An 18,332-nucleotide genomic window follows, 5' to 3' on the forward strand; every position below is an offset into this window, starting at 1 on the left:
ACGCTTCGGACTCGGAGAGTGTTGTTTGCTTGATCGAGTGAGTTCTGGACCCCATAAGCATACAATCAACAATAGAATCAGAGGCAAGACTCTAACCGAGACTGCAGGAAACCACGCAACACCCCGCAGAGCAGTCAGATGATGCCTCTTCCTTACAACGGTACGTTTCTCTGATGTTGTGGATGTTGATATGCTGATAGTGTACGGGGGTAGGGGATCAATGCTTCGGGTCGTGCTGTCGGGGTGGCAGTTATACGCGTTAAGATGGTTTCGTTACTCCGGTCCATGCTATTGATGCTTCGCGTTTCTTCTCCTTCCCTTGAAGAAAGGGTTGGTTGGGGACGTCGATGTCTAGGGCTACCCGTTGTCGATGTTAGCGATGCGTCCCGTATGCTCCGGGCTTTCTTCTACATATGTTGACGACTGCGAAGCGTGGAGTATCTGACCTGTTGCGAAGATTGCCATTTACATGTCGAATCTGTTCTATGCTATTGGCTTCGTAGATGGTTTTGTCAGATCGCAATCGATATATATCTTTGGCCGACTGGACAGGGTTCATTACAAAACCATTCACATCTGTTCTGCTGCTTGACTGAAGTGTACGGATCTTGCAATCTGACGAGTAAGATATATAAGCGCTTTAATCTCTGCATATACCGTAAATCAACCCCCTACTCCCCACTAACCTCCGCACTAAACCTGGCAAACGCACTCCGTTCCCTAAGCACCAACCCCCACCGCACAAACACAACCGGCGCAATACAATAAACCGTCGCAACCGCCGCAATAATACTGCTCGCCACATTCGATCCAAGACCCGAGTACATCGGGTACGCGAACAGCGGCATACACCCCGATGCAAGACCCCGCAGCACCGCGATCGCCGCCATCGCGGACCCCGCGTAGATTGTGTAGGCATCTGCGATGTACCCGCTCAGTGTGTATGAGAACTCCGTCGCCGCGAAGCCTATTAGGGATACACCAACCGTCGACCCAATCCAGTGGACGTGTACCATGGGCGGGACGGTCCAGGCGAAGATCCACAGCCCGACGGCGAGTGCTGGGGCGGCGAGGATGAAGCCGCCGATTTTGTCTTCGGGGACGGGGCGCTCGTTCTTCTTTTCTCGTTCATTCAGGCGGGCGTGGTCCCAGAGTCGGACGAGTCCGCTGGCTATCACGCCGGGGATCAGGGCGATGAATGGGAGGGAGGTTGCGCGGGTGCTGAAGCCGAAGGCGCTGTAGACGACGGTGAAGGATTCGGTGAAGAGGTAGAGCATGCCCCAGGCGGAGGCGCTGAGGATGGAGACGAGGATGATGATGGGCTCGGTGACGCCGAGTTTGGTTGGGCGGATGATGATGGTTTGGATGAGCTCGTGGACGTTGCCGATGCGGTCGTGGGGAGGGATGTCGACGTCTACCTCGCCCACCTTGGCTTTCAGGTCGTTGAACCGGCGGGCCAGGAGGGTCGTCGGTCGGCTCTCGTTGATGAAGAGGAGCAGCACGAAGACGACGGCCGAGGTGATGGCCGCTGTGTGATAGACCCAGCGCCTGGTCAGTTAGTCTTGACACTACAAGAGAAGGGGACATGGACACTACGCAACAGAACGGACATACCAGCCAACAGCATCAACAATGTACGAGCCGTAGATCGGCCCAACCGCCAGCCCAAGGATCGTGCAGCAGTTCCACAACCACAGAAACCACAGCCGCGGCCGACTGCTATACTGATCCTCAATACTCCCCGCCAGGACGATCTCCGGCACTGCCGACGCGAACCCAGACACAAAGCGCCCGACAAAGACACCCGCAGGCGAGGGGACAACCCCGGTAATGATGCAGCCAACAAGGTAAACACCCGCAGAGATGAGATACGACAGGCGTCGCCCCAGCGCCTCGGAGAACGGGGGCATGATCACGCCCCCCAAGACCTGGCCGATACCATACAGGAACTGGAACCCCGTCAGCGAGACGACCCTGCTCAGGCCAAACTCGGCCATGGCGGACTCGGACGCCGACGCGCCTGTCGTGCTGAGGGTCGCCGTGTAGAACTCCCAGAAGAGGATGACGAGGTCGTCGTAGACTTTGCGGGGGATTGGCCAGTTGCGGGGATAATCCTTGTGGCTTTTATCCCAGTCCATGGTCCTGCTGCCGGTGCGGCGGAGACCGCGGTTGGCGGCTTCGAGGTGGAAGTGGTCATGGTTGTGGTGGTGATGGTGTTCCTCCGTATTGCTGGACATGTTGACTCTGGGGAAGGATGCAGGCAAGCGAGCAGCGGGGAGTTATGTTTTGAGCTGGAGGATACTCCGTGAAGTGCTTTGGCTTTGCTGTTGTGGGTCAATGACGACAGCCTGAGGACGCACGAACTGCTGATAGTCGTGACTTGTATAGCACTCTTGGAGTGCAGAAATGACCCCAATTGTTGTACCAAGAGGACATAGTGCAAGATGGGCTTCCAATAAATGGACATAAACAAACCAGACCCTGCAGCAGTAATGAGAGAGGCTTCCACGGTTATTCTGAATCCGAGATCTGGCTCGTACACGGAGTAGAGAGACCCACCGCAGATCTCGATGCGATCTCCAAAACAGGGACGCAGCCGGTGATCATGGCATCATCATGAATTGTGATTGCCAGCGAACTCAGAGCGCTGCGATGTATGCATCAACATGACGCGGTGTCGCTGTCTGCGATGCGATGCGGTCAACGGGCTTGACTGGCGGAGGGCCATCCGGTCTCCATCCCACGATGAACAGCAAATGCCCCGAAATATACCAATATGCTGGAGGGACAGTGGAACAGCGTATGGGACGGTTCTTCCCGCTTCTCTTCTCCCAGTCGGACTCAAGCTACGGGATACCTCTACGACATTGAAGGGGAAGAACAAGTTGCAACTGCCAGATGAACACTCGGACTAGCATTTTATCTATAACGAACTGGACAATACCTCAATCGGCTCTCCCCAGCAAGTTCTCCACCAAATTCTCCCTCACAGCCTCCAACCACCGGTCCACCTGGTCTCTGCTGTAATACGCCTCGTTATAACTCGCAGCCAAGCGCATCTCACCCCCCCAACTCCAGAAATAAACCAGCACCTGCCCCGTCAGCATCTGGATCATGAAGCTGACATCCCGCACCTCGACGTCCCCATACGCTCTCTCGATTTGCCCGTCAATTACACCAAGGGAGCTGAGATGCGGCTCGGAGTCTTGCGCCGGGTGTATGTCCATGTCTTTCAGACCCTGGAGTAGGGCTGTGACTTTGTTGACGTACGGTACTCGCACGAATAACATGTTGCTTTTCTCTGGGTCGAAGGATTGGCGGTAGATGGGTTGGATGGCGTGTGCTAGCTCAGACCAAGAGGCGTGGGCGTTGACGGTAAGTGGTAGTGCCAGCATTCGCAAGGACGCGGCATGGGTCGGACCGTCGGATGGAGGCGGGCAGTACCTGCGCAGATCGAAAAGAGCCGGGGCAACGTACTTTGAGGCGTCGGTCGTACAGACACGCGCGGTCTCGGCGATGATCGATGCGTGGACTGCTGTTGTTAAGGTAACGCCGTGCTTCCGGCATGATTGGCGCAGTGCGAGAGCCTGCTCGGCAGCGATGCGGATTCCAACTCGGCGCGTATTGCCTGGTAACGATGTCGCGCGGCCTGGTGAGATTGGGAGGCCGATCGTAACCTGGTTCTCCTCCGACATGGCTGAGGCGATGAGTTCGTCGGCACGGGCTTCCCAGGCTGGCTCTAGGGTGTCGGGCATCCCGAGGACAACGTCCAGGCTAGGGACGAGGTGGCGGGCTTCGTCGCCGTCGAACGTTGCCGGCAGAGGCGTTGGACTCGCCAGCTCAGAGAGCAGACAGTGCAGAAGCTTGATGATTCCCCGGCAGTCCCAGCGCCAGTGCGAGGAGACCAGGCACAGTTGGTTGCTGGCGGGGACCCAGTGGCAGGTCGCATGGGGTGCAGCCATGGGCATGATCTCCCCGAGGACCTCGTCGCTTGACGGTACTTTCTCGACGCGAAAGGTTGCATCGCACCAGCCCTCCAGGTCCTGCTCGTCACGGACGGGATAGTACCGCTTCTCGTCGTTGTCCAGCACCAGGGCGATATCCGGATGCTTTAGGCGGAGCGCTTTCCAGGCGGCGCGCAACTGAGAGACAAGATCGATGTCCGCCTCGTCTGGAGTCTGCAGCTGGACCACTCCCATCAGCATCGCCTGCTCGCGGCCCTGCGGCTTGCCAAATTCAGCAATGACCTGGAACTGGCGGTCGTGGCAGTCGAGCGGGCGGCTCCAGTATTCTCCTTGCTGCGTCCACGCCATAGCTTGATAGGACAGAGAACCCTTAGAATAAACTGAGGACGAGTAATGTGATCGAATGAGTATTTGCTTTTGCGGAACACGAGTTCATAGTGTTCTTAAGTGGCCGGGCGAGATGGGCAGACAAAGAAACGACGCCACCCCCGTGCTACTATTGTTCGTATTCTACGATTGTTCGTATTGTTCTCGGGCCCCGACCCCGACCGATATTTGATGGATCAAGCCAGTGGCTGCACCAAAAGAGATCAAAGCCAAGGCCGTAGTGGACGTCTCGATAGGTGTACCGCGCTGCGTGGGAGGATCGACCCCATACTGATCCACGTCTCGACTGGGCCATTGGAAGACCATTCTCAGAGCTCCAGCATAAATGGCCCCTACCAACATCGCAGGCCTATCCCGAACTCCTGGGTGATCATGCACAACAGACTGCGAACGCTTCCAACACGTGGCCCTCATGTGGTTGAGTCATGACATCACATTTACATCCCTGCTGTGTCCAAGGTGGCCATTGGCCCTAGTATAGAGTGACTGTCCAGGTTACCCCTGGTAGGGAGGTGTGGGGGAGGAGCAGGAGCTCTCACAAGAAGCAAATATCATCACGAGGACGTCCTCTCGGGGGACTAAGCACCCTCGGCCGAAGCTAGAATCCTCTTGTTCCACGATCCATGTTCAATGGCATCATCCTGCCGAAGCCCTAGCTCTGAGAGGTCATCACAGACATGATTCTCAACCTAACTGCCTGCCGCAGCCACAGACAGGCCGTGGATCTGCCGCTTCTTTTTCCTAAATTGGTCCATGGACAACCCCTGAGCGAGTGCTGGTGAACTGCTCAGTTGGACGTGCCGCGGTGCGTGAGCTGGCATTTATACACCTGCTCCCCTCCTCAACAGGACCAGAGCACAACCATAAAACTACACTTATTTCTTGCACCTCAGTATTTTGCCTTCCACTATGATCCTCCAACTGGACTACAACGCAACCAACCTGGCACTGACCCTCTGTGCAGTTGGCATTGCATACTGCCTCAGCCTTGCCGTCTACAGGCTGTGGCTCAGTGCGGTGTCCGGCTTCCCCGGCGCGTTCTGGCCAAAGGTGACCTTCTTGTATGAGTTCTACTACGACTGGGTCCATCACGGGCAGTACTATCGCCGAATCCACGAGATGCATCGTCAATACGGTATGCCCCTACCATTATCAGCCGTAAGGTTGTATACTAATATGCAAGTAGGCCCTATCATCCGCGTCTCGCCGGTCGAGATCCATGTCGAGGATCCGCTGTTCTACCACGAGATGTTCGTCCCGGCCAATGTGCGCAAGGCAGATGCGTATCCGGCATTCGCCCAGGGGACCGGGTTTGAAGGTACCACTTATCCTTCCCAGTTGTCATTCTTGACTGGGGTACCGAATGCACTAACGTCAGAACAGACGTCGTTAACATGTGCACCACGCATGAAGGGCACAAGGCCATGCGCGACCCGGCCGTGAAGCTCTACTCGAAGGTCGCCACGCACGAGCCCACGGTCTTGGGCTGTGTCAGGGCGTTCTGCGACAGGCTTAAGGCGGAGCGGAATACAGGGAGGGTGCTGAACATCACTCATGCGTGTCTTTCGCTTGCTATTGGTATGCTGTTTCAAACATGTGCAGGCTGCAACTAACAGATCCGTTGGGCAGATGTCGCCACAAGCGTCACCTTCCAGGGCGAATCGAATTACCTGGCAGACCCGACGTTCAACGAGAAGCTGTATGCTTCCTCGGCTGTTGAGATGGCTTCGTTACTGACAGCGTCAGGCTCAACGTCCGAACGGCGGGCGTGTCGTATGTTCCTCTTTTTGCTAATCTCCCTCCTCCATTGAGGTGCGTCACCCTATCGGTCAGCCAGTTCCTCGCATCGCTTAGCCCTGACATGCGCGAGTGGGATCAAGTAAGTTGCCCTTTTCCCGTCGTCTTTCCCTATGGAGTTGAATACTAGCCGTATCCAGAAAGCACGCGGCCGAATCATGCATAAAGAGTTGCAAGAGCCAACAACAAAGCTGCAAGGCCGCACCAAGCCGTGGAAACGGCCAGAAACTGCCCTTCGGGTTGGACAGGTGAGTCTGCTTACCTTGGTAAGGTCCAGCAGCTAACGTGCACTGCCACAGGTCATCCAGGAAAACGCCATCTTCAACCTCTCGCACACCGTCACAACTCTCATCGCCTACCTGGCCCTTGACAACCAGCGCCGTCGGAAGCTGCAGGATGAGCTCGCCGCTTTCTGGGCAGAGCGTCCTCGCCAGGTCACCTCGTTCAATGCGCTACGCGGACTCCCGTACCTGGAGGCATGCATTAAAGAGGGACTGCGGTTGGGGAATCCGGCGTTGCATCGCATCCCAAGGGTGTTTCCGGACGACGACATGGTGTATAAGGACTGGGTAATTCCGAAGAGGGTAAGATCCGCTCGTTCCTCTCCGGTCAGGGCTTACAATCGTACTAGACGCCGATCTCCATGACACCGTACTACATGCACATGGATCCGACGGTCTTCCCAGACCCGGACGCCTTCAATCCCGAGCGCTGGTTCGGCCCGGGCTCTGAGGCAGACGGAATCATGCACAAGTACTTTGTCCCCTTTGGCAAGGGGTCGAGGGCCTGTGTTGGGGAGAAGTATGTACCCGCCCCTCAGACCAGGGTCAGCATTAACCATGCTTATCACCGGTAGTATCGCCCGGTTGCAAATCTACTTCGCCATCTCGCAGCTGTACAAGCCCGGTGCGCCGGAAATCGAGCTGTTCGGGTCGGATGAGTCGGATGTCAGATTGGTTCGAGGGTATATCTTCCCCCTGCCGCGGCTGGGTTCGAAGGGGGTCAGGGCTATTGTGCGGAGTCCACAACCTTCTGAGGGTGGCGCGTTATGGGGCGCGTGTGAAACTCGGACGTGTTGACGTCGTCTTTAAATTATGACTACAGTTGTGATATTATGCGCAGCGACAGGTTGGCATCCTCTTAGCCAGTCTACTCTCGTGATTCATGCTTCTTCATAGGCATGTCATATCCAGCTTACATGTAATGAAATGCCATTTTTCAGATCAACGGTAGTACCCATGAATTTCCTTCCTAAGACAGTCTATTCCTCACTCGGCGGCGGCACAGACTGTCCCAGCTTCGTACAGAGCCTGACCAGCGCCTCCCGGTCCTCATCCGAAGGTGTCACCGGTGTCCCATGCACATAGTCCATCCCGTCCCCATCCGCCTTCGGATATCGGTAAATAAGCTCGGACATATACGGGCTCGGTCCGAACCCGTCACAGAAGACAAGGTAGCTCTCTTCATGCAAGCCGATTTCAATCTGAGTCTCCTGCTCAAATGGCGCGCTGTTGAAGGTCCATCCGTCTGGGCAGTGTCCGTACCGGAAGTGGCGGAGGCGAGGGAGAGTTTCAAAGGCTCGGAAGTAATCCGCCCAGCGCGCTTTGTAGGAGGCGTAGAGGTTATCAAGGAGTCCGTCCTTTTGTGTGAATTGCGATGAGGGGAGGTACGTGTTTTCGATGTCTTTGATGGAGACTTCGTGCAGGATCGCGCAGTCGTCAAGATACAGCTCTGCCAGGGTTTCGCCGTGCTCAAGGATCCAATCGAGCTGGGAATCGTGCACAAAGCCGTAATTTCCGAGCGCTAGGCCCCTGAGCTGCGGGAAATGCAGGCCACGAAAGTCGAGTCGGGGATAGAACCCGCAGAACACACTCGAATAGAGGGTGAGATGCTGCAGCGTCGCCGTCGTCGGCTTCAACCAGAAGGACGGAATGGCTTGGTAGTACTCATGCGCCTCTTCCCGCCGATAGTCAAGCTCGCGGTGGTACTCGCGGTGCTCATTCGTGATATTGAGCCGTAACGATTGCAGGCCGGTTAGGACGGTATTGATATTATCTAACACGGTCGGATCCTCCTCATACGCATTATGCAGATCCCGAATGACCAGCTCCTTTAGTGGCAGTGGCAGCGAAGCAAAAGCGCCAAATGCCTTCTTAGTGACAGGGGCGCGAAACGCCTCCAGCTCCTGCGGGACATCCTGCCACTCGTTGTTGGAATGCTCCGGGTGGAAGATCAGCGCGACACTCTGTAGACGGGGAAAGTCGCGCAGTCGGCCGAACAGCTCCCAGAAGCGCTGCGGGAGGTCGACTTCGTCTGCGGGCTCGTAGTCTTCGTCTTCGGCGTCGACGTAGTGCATGTAGTCGCCGTCCTGACGATCAGAAGGTGATCTTGAGTTGGCGACGAAATGGACATACCTCGTCAAGATCATACGTCATCAAGTAAATCTTGGTGGTATGAGCAGCAAGTCTGGGGTTCACCAGTACATTCTGCAACCGCTCACAGCTCTCCAGCAGCGGGGAGACATTGAGGCTTGCAAAGACCCACTGCTCCGCGATCTCGGACAGCAAGCTGTTAGTCAGGCGGAGAACCTTGCGGGTGGGCAGATTGGCGCAGCTGCAGATTCGATGCAGGATCTCGGGCGGGAGGGAGAGGAGGTCGGCCATGGTGGATGTTGATATCGTGGTGAGGAAGTGGAAGTTGAACTTTTAAGGGGCGCGCCAGGCAGGCAGGCTCCCACGGTGGGGCGGTGCTGCCTACCCAGGACTGCAGTGGTTTTAGGGTGAGATGCTCCCAAACGGATTCTTTTCGGTATACATCAGGGAGAGGACGGGATCGAGTGTAAAAGAAGGAGTATACGTGCTGGTCGTCGGCCGGTGTCGGCGCCAGTGCTCGGTAGAACCCCGTGGAGGAGCATGGAAGCGGTTGTCACTGGTGACATAGGTTGATATATATCGGAGACATTCCAACGGAATGTGTCTGTAGAGCAACGCTTCTTCGTTGTTGTGTGGCTTTGGCGTTCTCTGGTCGATATCCTTATGTTAACACGACATATATATCTTCGTTAAGGGTACATCCAGCCCTAACGCTCCCACTGGATGAATAACTGTCAACAACTGCTAGCCCTGCTATCAGAAGCTATTCCCATTTCAAACCAACGACATGTCTGAACAACCAGCGTACACCCTCTCCTGCATCGTGGAGCGCCACCGCGAGCTCTACGCCAAAGAATACGGCTACAATCAGTACTTCGTCTCTCTCGTCCGACATCACTGCCAATTTCCTGGAGCACTCCGGCCCTGCGAAAGAACGCTGCTGGGTTGCTGAGAAGGACAGCGTCCGCCTCGGCACAATAATGATCGTGCAGGACCGCGAAGATCCGTCCGGGAAAGTCGCCAAACTGCGCTTGTTGGGAGTGAGGAGGATGAGAGTCTGGGGGTGAAGACTGTTGCGGAGTCTTGGGAGATGAGGTTGTAGGAGACTGCGGATGTGCATTTAGCTATCTCTATCTGAACGGTGGGAGTCATTTGGCTGGACCCCTGCTCTTGACCTCATAATGAAAGGCAAAAACGACCGGTCACTCAGCACTTCGTTGTAAGCCGACTCAGCGACTGATGGTCCAACTATCCCCTGCCTAATTCACCCTGGTCTGCCCAGTCGAAAAGCCACGACAAACCAGGGAGCGGGCTGTTTGTACCTAACTCGCGCCAGCCTCCCCGTCCACGACGCAGCCGATGCCTCAACGCGACCGGATTGGCCTTGGGCTTCCACTTCCTCTCCGCGAATTTTGAGAATCTGCAGTTGAGGATGGCAGTCAGTCAGTTGTTCCAGAATGCTTCTGCCCGAAGTACGTTCAAACAGCTGGGAGGGTTCATGAAGCCTTGACATAGTGGGGCTCATTTCAAAGGGGGAGATGAGACATGTCCTGGAGTACGCCGGGCTTCGCATGCGATTCATTGAATCTAGGTAAAGAATGATGAGTCTACACCGTATGTCAACCTCAATGCGGGGTGATAGACCATGGCATTGGCTCTACAAGAGATTCATCGTAACTACGTTTCTAAAGCATGAGGATTCTTAGTTGCCATTTGCCCAGTTCCATGCTGGATATTACAATGCTGCCGATTCAGCTACACATTGGACAATGAGGAGTGCAAGCTGCTCCTTAGTAGACGCCAATAATCTCGCCCACCACGCTCCGGTAAATTCCATTCGGGTCAAACTGCTCCCGCACGGCTTTGAAGCGGGCAATGTGCTAGTACTGGTTAGCGAAAAACCTGTGAATAAGCCATAACTTACGTCAGGATCCAGGTGTTTCTTGGCCAGCTGGAAGACCTCGCGGGTGTTCTTGGTCCAATGGGGTCGGCAAGGGAACTCCTCGATCAATCTCCTCTCGAGCGTTCCATCTGGACTTGTTAGACCAGGCATACGGTGCAGATTGATCACTTACAGAACGGCTCGTTGTAGCGAGACCCATCCCCGACCGTGGGTTTGAAACTCGGAAAGTCGAACATGATGGCACCCTGGCTCCAGTCTGCTCCGTCGGAAGTGTTGTAAGTCACCTGGCCAAGCAGGTCAAAGTACGGCCGACCGAACTTGATGTTGATCCCGCTGCGGTAGGTGGAGGTCATCACGAATCCCTTTGTAATTTCAGCGTCGAAGAGCTCTCGCGCTCGCTTCAGCACGGCGTTGGCTTGAGTGACGGGGAAGGCAAGCTCGAGGGTATACCCACTGAGCCCATACTCCCATACTGGCTTTTGGTCGGGATAGAGGCCACCAATGAGGACGTCGTAGTTCCAGCCATAGACTGGCCATGCACTGATGCCCTTGTTGGTCGTCTTCTCGCGAAAGTTGGGAGCCTCCCACTGACTGAAGAGGACTTCTTCCGCCAGCATGTTGGATGACGCCAGCCATCGACCGCTGTTCCAGAGGGTCTTGATAGCGGAGGCTTCGAATGCAGTGACTGAAAAGGTGTTTTGGAACGCCTGCTGCTCGCTGATCTGATCTTCGACCACGTCGTAATATCGCCAGTGAAACTTTCTCTTGTATGGCCACCACTGCAGCCAAGTCAGGGCTCGTCCAGCAATGAAAAGAAGGGCAGCTAACCCAGAAGTTGGCCGTCGCATACGGAGCAATCATCCCATGGATATCACCGTCAAGCACTTCGGTTTCGTCCAAGCTGCCAACAGTCAGCCTTGTTTAGAATGAAGGGTAGACCTACGTCTTCTGGTCGGCATAGACCTTGAAGTCGGGGTAAATCTTGAACTTCATCCGGACAATCACCCCCAAAAGGCCAAGGGAAGTTGATGCCGCCAGCCACTCGTCACTTTCGTCGCGCTCAAGATGGCGCAGTTCGCCGTTGCCGTCGATGATATCAAGCGACAGCACTCCAGCAGCGACCATCGAGTCTTCGCGAATTGACGAGCGATGAGCGCCCATTGCGACGCATCCGGCCAGCGTGATGTTCCAGTTCACCAGGGTATAGCCAGCCTGGATCATCAGTTTCAGTCTCTCATCGTGTGGGTTAAAATACCGAAGCCCCCTTCCCATGCAAGTACTCGGCCAACTGCAGGAACGTAACACCGGCCTCAATCATGACGGTGCCAGCCTCAAGATCGAGGTCGTAAATATCATTGACGTTCTCGGTCTGGATGATGACGGTGTTCGGATCATCGGAGCACATGGTATCGTACCACATGTGGCCCTTGCCGGACGCGCGCACCCGCTGGCCTGCTGCGATGGCATCCTTGACGAGCAACTGGATGGCGTCGATGCTGGTTGGGGCGTGGACGGCGGCGACGTCGTTGCAGGCGGGATAGCCGGGCCCGTCGAAGGTGTTGTAGGGGGCGGCGATGATGAGGGGGAGGGAAAACAGGGAAAGAACGATAAAAGGCCCCATCTTGCGATGGTTGCAGCGAGATAGTTGATGAGCAGCAGCTTTATGTACCGGTAAATAGCATCAGAGTGACAACGTGCGAGGTGTCTTCATTCAGCCGATTCGTGGCTTCCCCTGACGGTTGGCTGCCCGGAATTCTCCGCACTTGCCGTTGGATGAGACTGGGCGGGCTGGTCGTACAGGACTACGCACCTGCAGCCCCTGCTCTGTGAATGGAGCCTTCTCAGTGGTGGAAGGATGCAGGACAGGGCGTTGCTGACGGAGCTCTCCAACGACGTCATCGGGCCCCGGAGTCGTCTCCGAGCTCTTCTGTCCTTCATCTCCCACCACCACGACTATCAAGGTACTTGCAAACACCTGTCATGGCATCCACCACGGGAAACTGTCTTTGTGAAGCTGTTCGTTATGAGATGTACGGAAAACCGATAAACTCCGCCGTCTGCCACTGCAACAGCTGCCAACAGTTTAGCGGGTCCGCCTTTATGGCCAACTGCTGGTACAAGGAGGAGGTACTTACGCCTGTGTTCCCTCCCCGTCCATTCTGTCGGTGTTGATTGAATGCAGGACTTCAAGGTCGTCCGTGGTCAGGAGTGTATACGAACGTACAATGAGGAAGGGACAACGACCGGCGGCACGATGAAGCGCTCCTTCTGCAAGACCTGCGGCTCTTCACTCTTCCAGCAGACGGCCGGCTTGCAGAGGGCGAAGATCATTTCTGTGACCAGCGGGACGATGAACAATCGCAGTCTTTGCCAGCCCGGTCTGGAGGTGTGGTGCTCGAATCGTCGGGATTGGGTCTCTTTGAACCATAACGGGGAGAAGCTCGATCGACAGTGATCAACGAGGATGGCTGAAATACATAGATGAATGGCGATAATGGGAAAACCTAAGGATTTCAGACCCTCTATCCATATCGATGACGATTCCCGTCATGCAACCCACGCCGGTCGCGTTGCAGGCCCTGTACTATTGCTGGAGCTTTTCACCTCAGATCGTCCCGATGGCAAATTATCTACAGAGTATCACGGTTGCGGGGAGGAATACACAACGAATACTATAATGAAGAACGGTCACTATCACTACTGACATCCCATTACCTTTATTCATCATTTTAAGCGTCGAAAACCGGGACCTGAAGGCTGGTGAAATCGCCTCCAGCAACAATTCCCCTACGTGTAGCAAACTACTGGTTACTTAAAATCACACATTGGAGGAATCAAACCAAGGAAAGCAGAGCCAATGTTGAATTGAGCTGCTCCACTGTACTGCTATCCAATACTTCACTCCCGCTCGCTTGCTTGTATCCAAGCAGACCAACCCATTCTCCTGAGTCCTCATCAAGCCAATCATTCCACTGTTCATCCAACGCTCACAAATCACTGTTGGAATATGCTTAGTCGCAGTAAACATTTTCCTCCTCTCCATCAGACCATATACAATGGGAACTGCAATGGTTCACAAAAAGTAGGTGATCGGCCGAGTCACTGCACAGGAAAATCGCAATATCAGGACGGTTCACCATGGCGTCAGTTGCAAGGCTAGACCCTCGCATAACATCGCCGAGGGATAAGTGACCCCAGCCTAGATGTATAAAATGAGAAGAGATTAGTGTTGGTACGACCACGGCTTTCTCCTCTCTCCAGTTGAAACGGTGCTCTCACCAAGTGATTGCATAAGGGTGAAGCCACAGTAGGTGGTGCCCTTGGTACAACTTCCTTGCGCATTGGCAGATGCTGCTAGGAGAGCAGAGGCGAGAGCCATAGGAACGGATCGCATGGTGGCAGTGGTATGGGATTGGATCTCGACAGATGAGAATAGGTGGATCAAGCGGTGCTGATGCTCGAGGATGATGGTGTATGGAGTATGATTGTGTAACCCTCTGGAACAAGTTGAGGATAAGGGCAAGCTTCAATTTATAGACCTCGAAGCACATCCAAGAGTCCGCGATGGGCTACCCTGCTGCTTGCTCCGAGGCCTTGGATCTGGGCGAAAGAAACAGGAGGCACAGGGAGAAGGCATTATGGTTTTGTACAACATCTTCGACGCAGGGTAATCCCAGTTGTTGCGTGGTCAGGTGGACACAACGCGGTCTTACGAAGTCAGCGTATATTGCGTTGACCTGCGGCCGGCAAAAGGCATAGTATGCATCATGGGTGTGCGTATTCCCCTGTGGGCTTTGTAGATCAACGCAGATGCAAAGTCCTGGTCATAATGGGCACCCCGACACATCGGCCATGTTTCTCCAGATGATAAGACACCGCCTGATCTTCGTCAGACTGCAGATGCTTTTGGAACCTGTTACACAACCAGCCATCATCAGCCACTGGAGAGAGAGCCCGATCAGATCCGAGATCAGCCAGCCAGCAACTCGGAGTGTCGAATCCAACCTTCTCCGCGGGTCCGGTCTTTCGCTCGTATTTCCAAAGCTGAATATCCATGATGATCTGCACTCCCATGCGTTTGAAAATACAGCCAATCCAATACCTTCCGAGGTCAATGGGCCAGGCGGCAGTAATACAGGCAAGCCCTCTGCAATGAGTCAAAGCAGTCACCAAGGGACTTCATATTTCCTTGTTCAGTTGGGACATTCTTGATGTTTAGGAAATGGCCGAAAATATATCCACACCTCTCATCGTCCAAGTTGTCTAGATACGTGGACAGACAATACACCCAACTGTTCTGGTTTGCATTAACGTCTCTCCTAGCAGAGACAGGAAAGCGAACTTCCCACTGGCAACCAGGAATCCTGGCCTGTTGTTTGTGACTTTTCTCAAGGCCAGACGCACTAGATCATTCAATCACACACAAGGCCGCGGCTTTCCGGCCCAAAGATACAGGGTTATCCCCAGAAGTTTTGTCGACTGGCCCTTAGACCCTATCGGCGGCCGTGGAACTTTACATACCTTCTGCCCAGCAGGGCCATGGCTTACACTTCACGCGCAGTTCACTCGCTGCAACTGCCGAGTATTCCTCTCTTAACCTGTGACATACTTGAATTCTGTCGGACAACAGCTGCGGTCACTGATGAACCACTGGGATCAGGTGCAACATTCCGCGAACAGGAATCAATGCACATATCCATGATAGCCCCGATCTCATCAAGTTCGGCTTTTGTAAGACTGCAGTGGTCCCATAAGGGATGTTCGACAGCCTGCCATTCTATCCACGCACACACAATATGCGGTACATGGATAGTGTCTGACCCCATCCGAAGCTCTTTCCAAATACGTGATTTGCCATACTTGGGAGGTGAGCAGGCACATCAATAAGCTCCCTTCGCCTGCCTTCAATTAAGTTTACTTGCTTTACCAAGTTGAGCGCTGTTAGCACACTTTTATATCAGCACCGAATCAAATCCCCCGGCTTTGCCAGTGTCAAGGGAGGGGAAACAAGATTTGGATCTGCAGATTCAGTAAAGATGCGAGTACCACACTTGCTCAGGTAGGTGTATCTTCTACGCTAGCCGGCGGCGAAGTTTCAGCACTAATATTTTGGAACCTTGACCTCGTGCATGTGGGTTTTATTAGGTTATGAATGGTAGAAATTGCACAATGTGAGATGCCCACAGGCATCCCGTGCATTGAGAGGGTGAAGGTTTCCCAGATCTTGCGGACATCGAGAAATGCGAAGTGTCTTCTTTTATCTACCTTAGAATGTCTTCCGTATCCTTCAACGCCACCACATGTCGCCCGTTCTCGTGTAGATAGGAGAGGCGGCCTAGGCCTGGCTATTTCGGAGAAGAAATCCGAACTTTCAACGTTCTGAGAGGGTTAGAATGTGTATATATAAACCGCTCGTTAGTTCTAGCTTTTCAGGAACATCTCGCTTGTTCTTCATTCTATTCCTTAGCCTTGGATCGACAGCTTTCCTAGTCTGCACGGTATTCGAAGGGCTCGTAGCCGCTCGAGACTGTGCGAAAACATTTAATTGCGACTTCCCTTCAACTTTCTACTCAATAAATACCATATACCATTCCTCCTGCTCTTCTCCACTATTCGTTCGACTTATACAACGAGATCCAACATGGAAACCAACGGATTGTTTATCCCCCCGGAGCTCATGGTGCAGATCCTGGGCGAACTGCCTCAGCGCGATCTTTTGCTCGCGCAACGGGTCAATCGAACATGGAACGAATTGATTGCCAACGACAAACACCTTCAGGAAAAGCTGTTCTTTCGCCCAGCAACAACATGTTTGCAACCAGAGTCGAAGCCCGATATCGATATAAATCCTCTCTTGGAGGAATTCTTCCCGCCATTCTTCGAACACCTGCAGAGGACGTTGGCGTATGGCAATATTAACGATCGTAGGGTTTCTGTCGAGTTTGACGACTTGGGTCTTGAGTACAATGGTATTGAGTCTCTGAGGGAGCAAGAATGGTACAAATCTGAGACCAAGCGGCAGGCCGTCCTGCGCGTAGATGCGTCGTGGCGACGAATGTACCCCTGCAACCCACCAGGGCGACTCGGAGACCTCGGGATGGATCTGTCGCGCATTGATATCTTCGACGGAAGGTACCTGATCGACACAGCCTACCTGACAACCAAATACGAGTTGGAGAACCACAAGGTCGGGGCGAAGATGGGACTCATCTGGTGCACATCAATGTTCATCCTAGATGATAATCCGACGGGTCAGTTCCGTCAGTTTCGGGTGGTATGGTTTAGGGAAAGAGAAGGCTATGAAGATAAAAGCAAGAAGGACAGCTGGTATTTGTATCTGCACGTGGATACGAGACACCGGTGGAACTACGACAACCCAAGTTGGGAGGCGTCCGGATTCAAGATTGTTGATGGGGGAGGTCTGATTCGGTATCGTCATGGGCTTCCCGACAATCTACGGAGGCCTTCGGAGCCACGTCCGAGACGTAATAGATACTAGCAAAGGCCGCGGCGGGACAAAGCTAGTAAATTAATTCCCTTAGTAATTTAATATTAATAAACTATTAAATAGCAAGCTTAGTTCCTATTGGTATTATAGCTGGCTTTTTATAATACTAAAAGAAATTATAAAATAATTTAAGGGTATAACCACTTTTATAAGGAATATAAATCTCCTAAGGAATATATAATATTATACTAGGTATAATTTAAATATTTTAATATATTATAATATAAAAAAATAACTATAAAAATTAATTTAGCTACAGCTATCATTTTTTAACAAGTTATTAGGTAGTTTATTTTCTTATATAAGCTATTTATTATAAAAAATAGCTAGTTTAATTTAGCCGCGGTGCCATGGGCTATACTTATTTATATTATATTCTTTAAATATATTATTAAAAAAAGTAATAACTACGTAAAATTATGATTTAAATTTTTTTATAAAGGCCAGGCTTTTAATATAAGCCTGTGCTTAATTATTTACTTAATTCACTTATTTATAATTCTTCAGCCCCTACGCGTAAGTACTTGATATTTTAAGTAGCTTTATAACTAATATAATATATAGTTTTACCCTTAGCACCTACATGTGGTAACCCCTATAATAAATTATTTAAAGTTAAAAAATAAAGGGCTAGCCCTTAAAAGTTAGCCTGCTTAGTTTTTAAATAAATATAACTAGGCTAAAAATATTTATTAAGTAGTAATATAAACCCTGGCTTTTAGCTAAACTTTGTTAAATATTAATTAAAACTAGCCTAGTAAAGCCCTAAAAAATAGCTATATAAGCACCTATTAAAAATACTTTATAAATTAAAAATTATATAGTAAAATAAATTAAAATAAGCCTTATGATTATTTTATTACTTAATTTACTTACTTAGGGCCTTTAGGCCCTTATATATAAATAATTATCATTTTCAAAATGCTTTATAGCTAATATTCTAATATAACTATTTTTTAATAAAATATATAAAATATAAGTAAAAGCTTATAATATATATTAACCCATGGTTTATAAGTTATTAACCTTTTTAGTAATAACCTTAAAATTAAACTTATGCGTTTTAACCTTTTTAATAATAATTTTAGAGTTAACCTAAATTAAGTCCTAGGTAAAACCCCTAAGTCTACTTTAAATTTATATATAAATATTAATAAGTTTACTAATATTAAAGTTTAGAAAATATTAATATTTTATATTTAGCTATTTAGTACTATTTATTTATTTAATTTACCTATTTATAGGCCTCCGGCCTTTAACCTATAAGTTACATTTTTATTTTATATAGCTTTATAGCTAATTAGTTTTTAAGGGCTTAAAAAGTTACTAAAGATTTAAGGGTTACTAGGAATTAAAGGTATACTAGGGGCTATTTATAATTTATTAATTATAATAACTAT

The 18,332-nt window shown here is 51.6% G+C and overlaps 7 protein-coding genes across 7 annotated transcripts; 3 read left to right on the plus strand and 4 right to left on the minus strand.

Moving 5' to 3' along the window:
* Positions 1 to 671: 671 nt before the first annotated feature.
* On the minus strand, positions 672 to 2,237 carry DSM5745_11267 (uncharacterized protein; the record flags this gene model as incomplete). Its single annotated transcript, XM_026753283.1, has 2 exons — positions 672 to 1,548; positions 1,615 to 2,237. The coding sequence occupies 2 exons, from the start codon at positions 2,235 to 2,237 to the stop codon at positions 672 to 674; spliced, it is 1,500 nt and encodes a 499-aa protein (XP_026598202.1).
* Positions 2,238 to 2,945: 708 nt separating this feature from the next.
* DSM5745_11268 (uncharacterized protein) lies at positions 2,946 to 4,313 on the minus strand (the record flags this gene model as incomplete). The annotated part of the gene is made up of 1 exon (XM_026753284.1): positions 2,946 to 4,313. One exon carries the CDS (start codon positions 4,311 to 4,313, stop codon positions 2,946 to 2,948), a length of 1,368 nt encoding a protein of 455 aa, XP_026598203.1.
* Positions 4,314 to 5,261: 948 nt separating this feature from the next.
* On the plus strand, positions 5,262 to 7,228 carry DSM5745_11269 (cytochrome P450; the record flags this gene model as incomplete). Its single annotated transcript, XM_026753285.1, has 9 exons — positions 5,262 to 5,487; positions 5,539 to 5,670; positions 5,736 to 5,930; positions 5,982 to 6,051; positions 6,099 to 6,231; positions 6,290 to 6,397; positions 6,449 to 6,733; positions 6,781 to 6,950; positions 7,006 to 7,228. The coding sequence occupies 9 exons, from the start codon at positions 5,262 to 5,264 to the stop codon at positions 7,226 to 7,228; spliced, it is 1,542 nt and encodes a 513-aa protein (XP_026598204.1).
* A 182-nt stretch (positions 7,229 to 7,410) lies between these two features.
* DSM5745_11270 (uncharacterized protein) lies at positions 7,411 to 8,812 on the minus strand (the record flags this gene model as incomplete). Its single annotated transcript, XM_026753286.1, has 2 exons — positions 7,411 to 8,517; positions 8,564 to 8,812. The coding sequence occupies 2 exons, from the start codon at positions 8,810 to 8,812 to the stop codon at positions 7,411 to 7,413; spliced, it is 1,356 nt and encodes a 451-aa protein (XP_026598205.1).
* A 1,499-nt stretch (positions 8,813 to 10,311) lies between these two features.
* Positions 10,312 to 12,045, minus strand: DSM5745_11271 (uncharacterized protein; the record flags this gene model as incomplete). Its single annotated transcript, XM_026753287.1, has 6 exons — positions 10,312 to 10,401; positions 10,446 to 10,552; positions 10,597 to 11,203; positions 11,253 to 11,325; positions 11,368 to 11,636; positions 11,680 to 12,045. The coding sequence occupies 6 exons, from the start codon at positions 12,043 to 12,045 to the stop codon at positions 10,312 to 10,314; spliced, it is 1,512 nt and encodes a 503-aa protein (XP_026598206.1).
* Positions 12,046 to 12,404: 359 nt separating this feature from the next.
* DSM5745_11272 (GFA family protein) lies at positions 12,405 to 12,879 on the plus strand (the record flags this gene model as incomplete). The annotated part of the gene is made up of 2 exons (XM_026753288.1): positions 12,405 to 12,551; positions 12,607 to 12,879. 2 exons carry the CDS (start codon positions 12,405 to 12,407, stop codon positions 12,877 to 12,879), a joined length of 420 nt encoding a protein of 139 aa, XP_026598207.1.
* A 3,186-nt stretch (positions 12,880 to 16,065) lies between these two features.
* DSM5745_11273 (F-box protein) lies at positions 16,066 to 16,923 on the plus strand (the record flags this gene model as incomplete). Its single annotated transcript, XM_026753289.1, has 1 exon — positions 16,066 to 16,923. The coding sequence occupies one exon, from the start codon at positions 16,066 to 16,068 to the stop codon at positions 16,921 to 16,923; it is 858 nt and encodes a 285-aa protein (XP_026598208.1).
* Positions 16,924 to 18,332: the final 1,409 nt, after the last annotated feature.

The sequence above is a fragment of the Aspergillus mulundensis genome (genome assembly GCF_003369625.1).
Source record: "Aspergillus mulundensis strain DSM 5745 chromosome Unknown scaffold_22, whole genome shotgun sequence".
In the NCBI taxonomy this organism is placed as follows: Eukaryota; Fungi; Ascomycota; class Eurotiomycetes; order Eurotiales; family Aspergillaceae; genus Aspergillus; species Aspergillus mulundensis.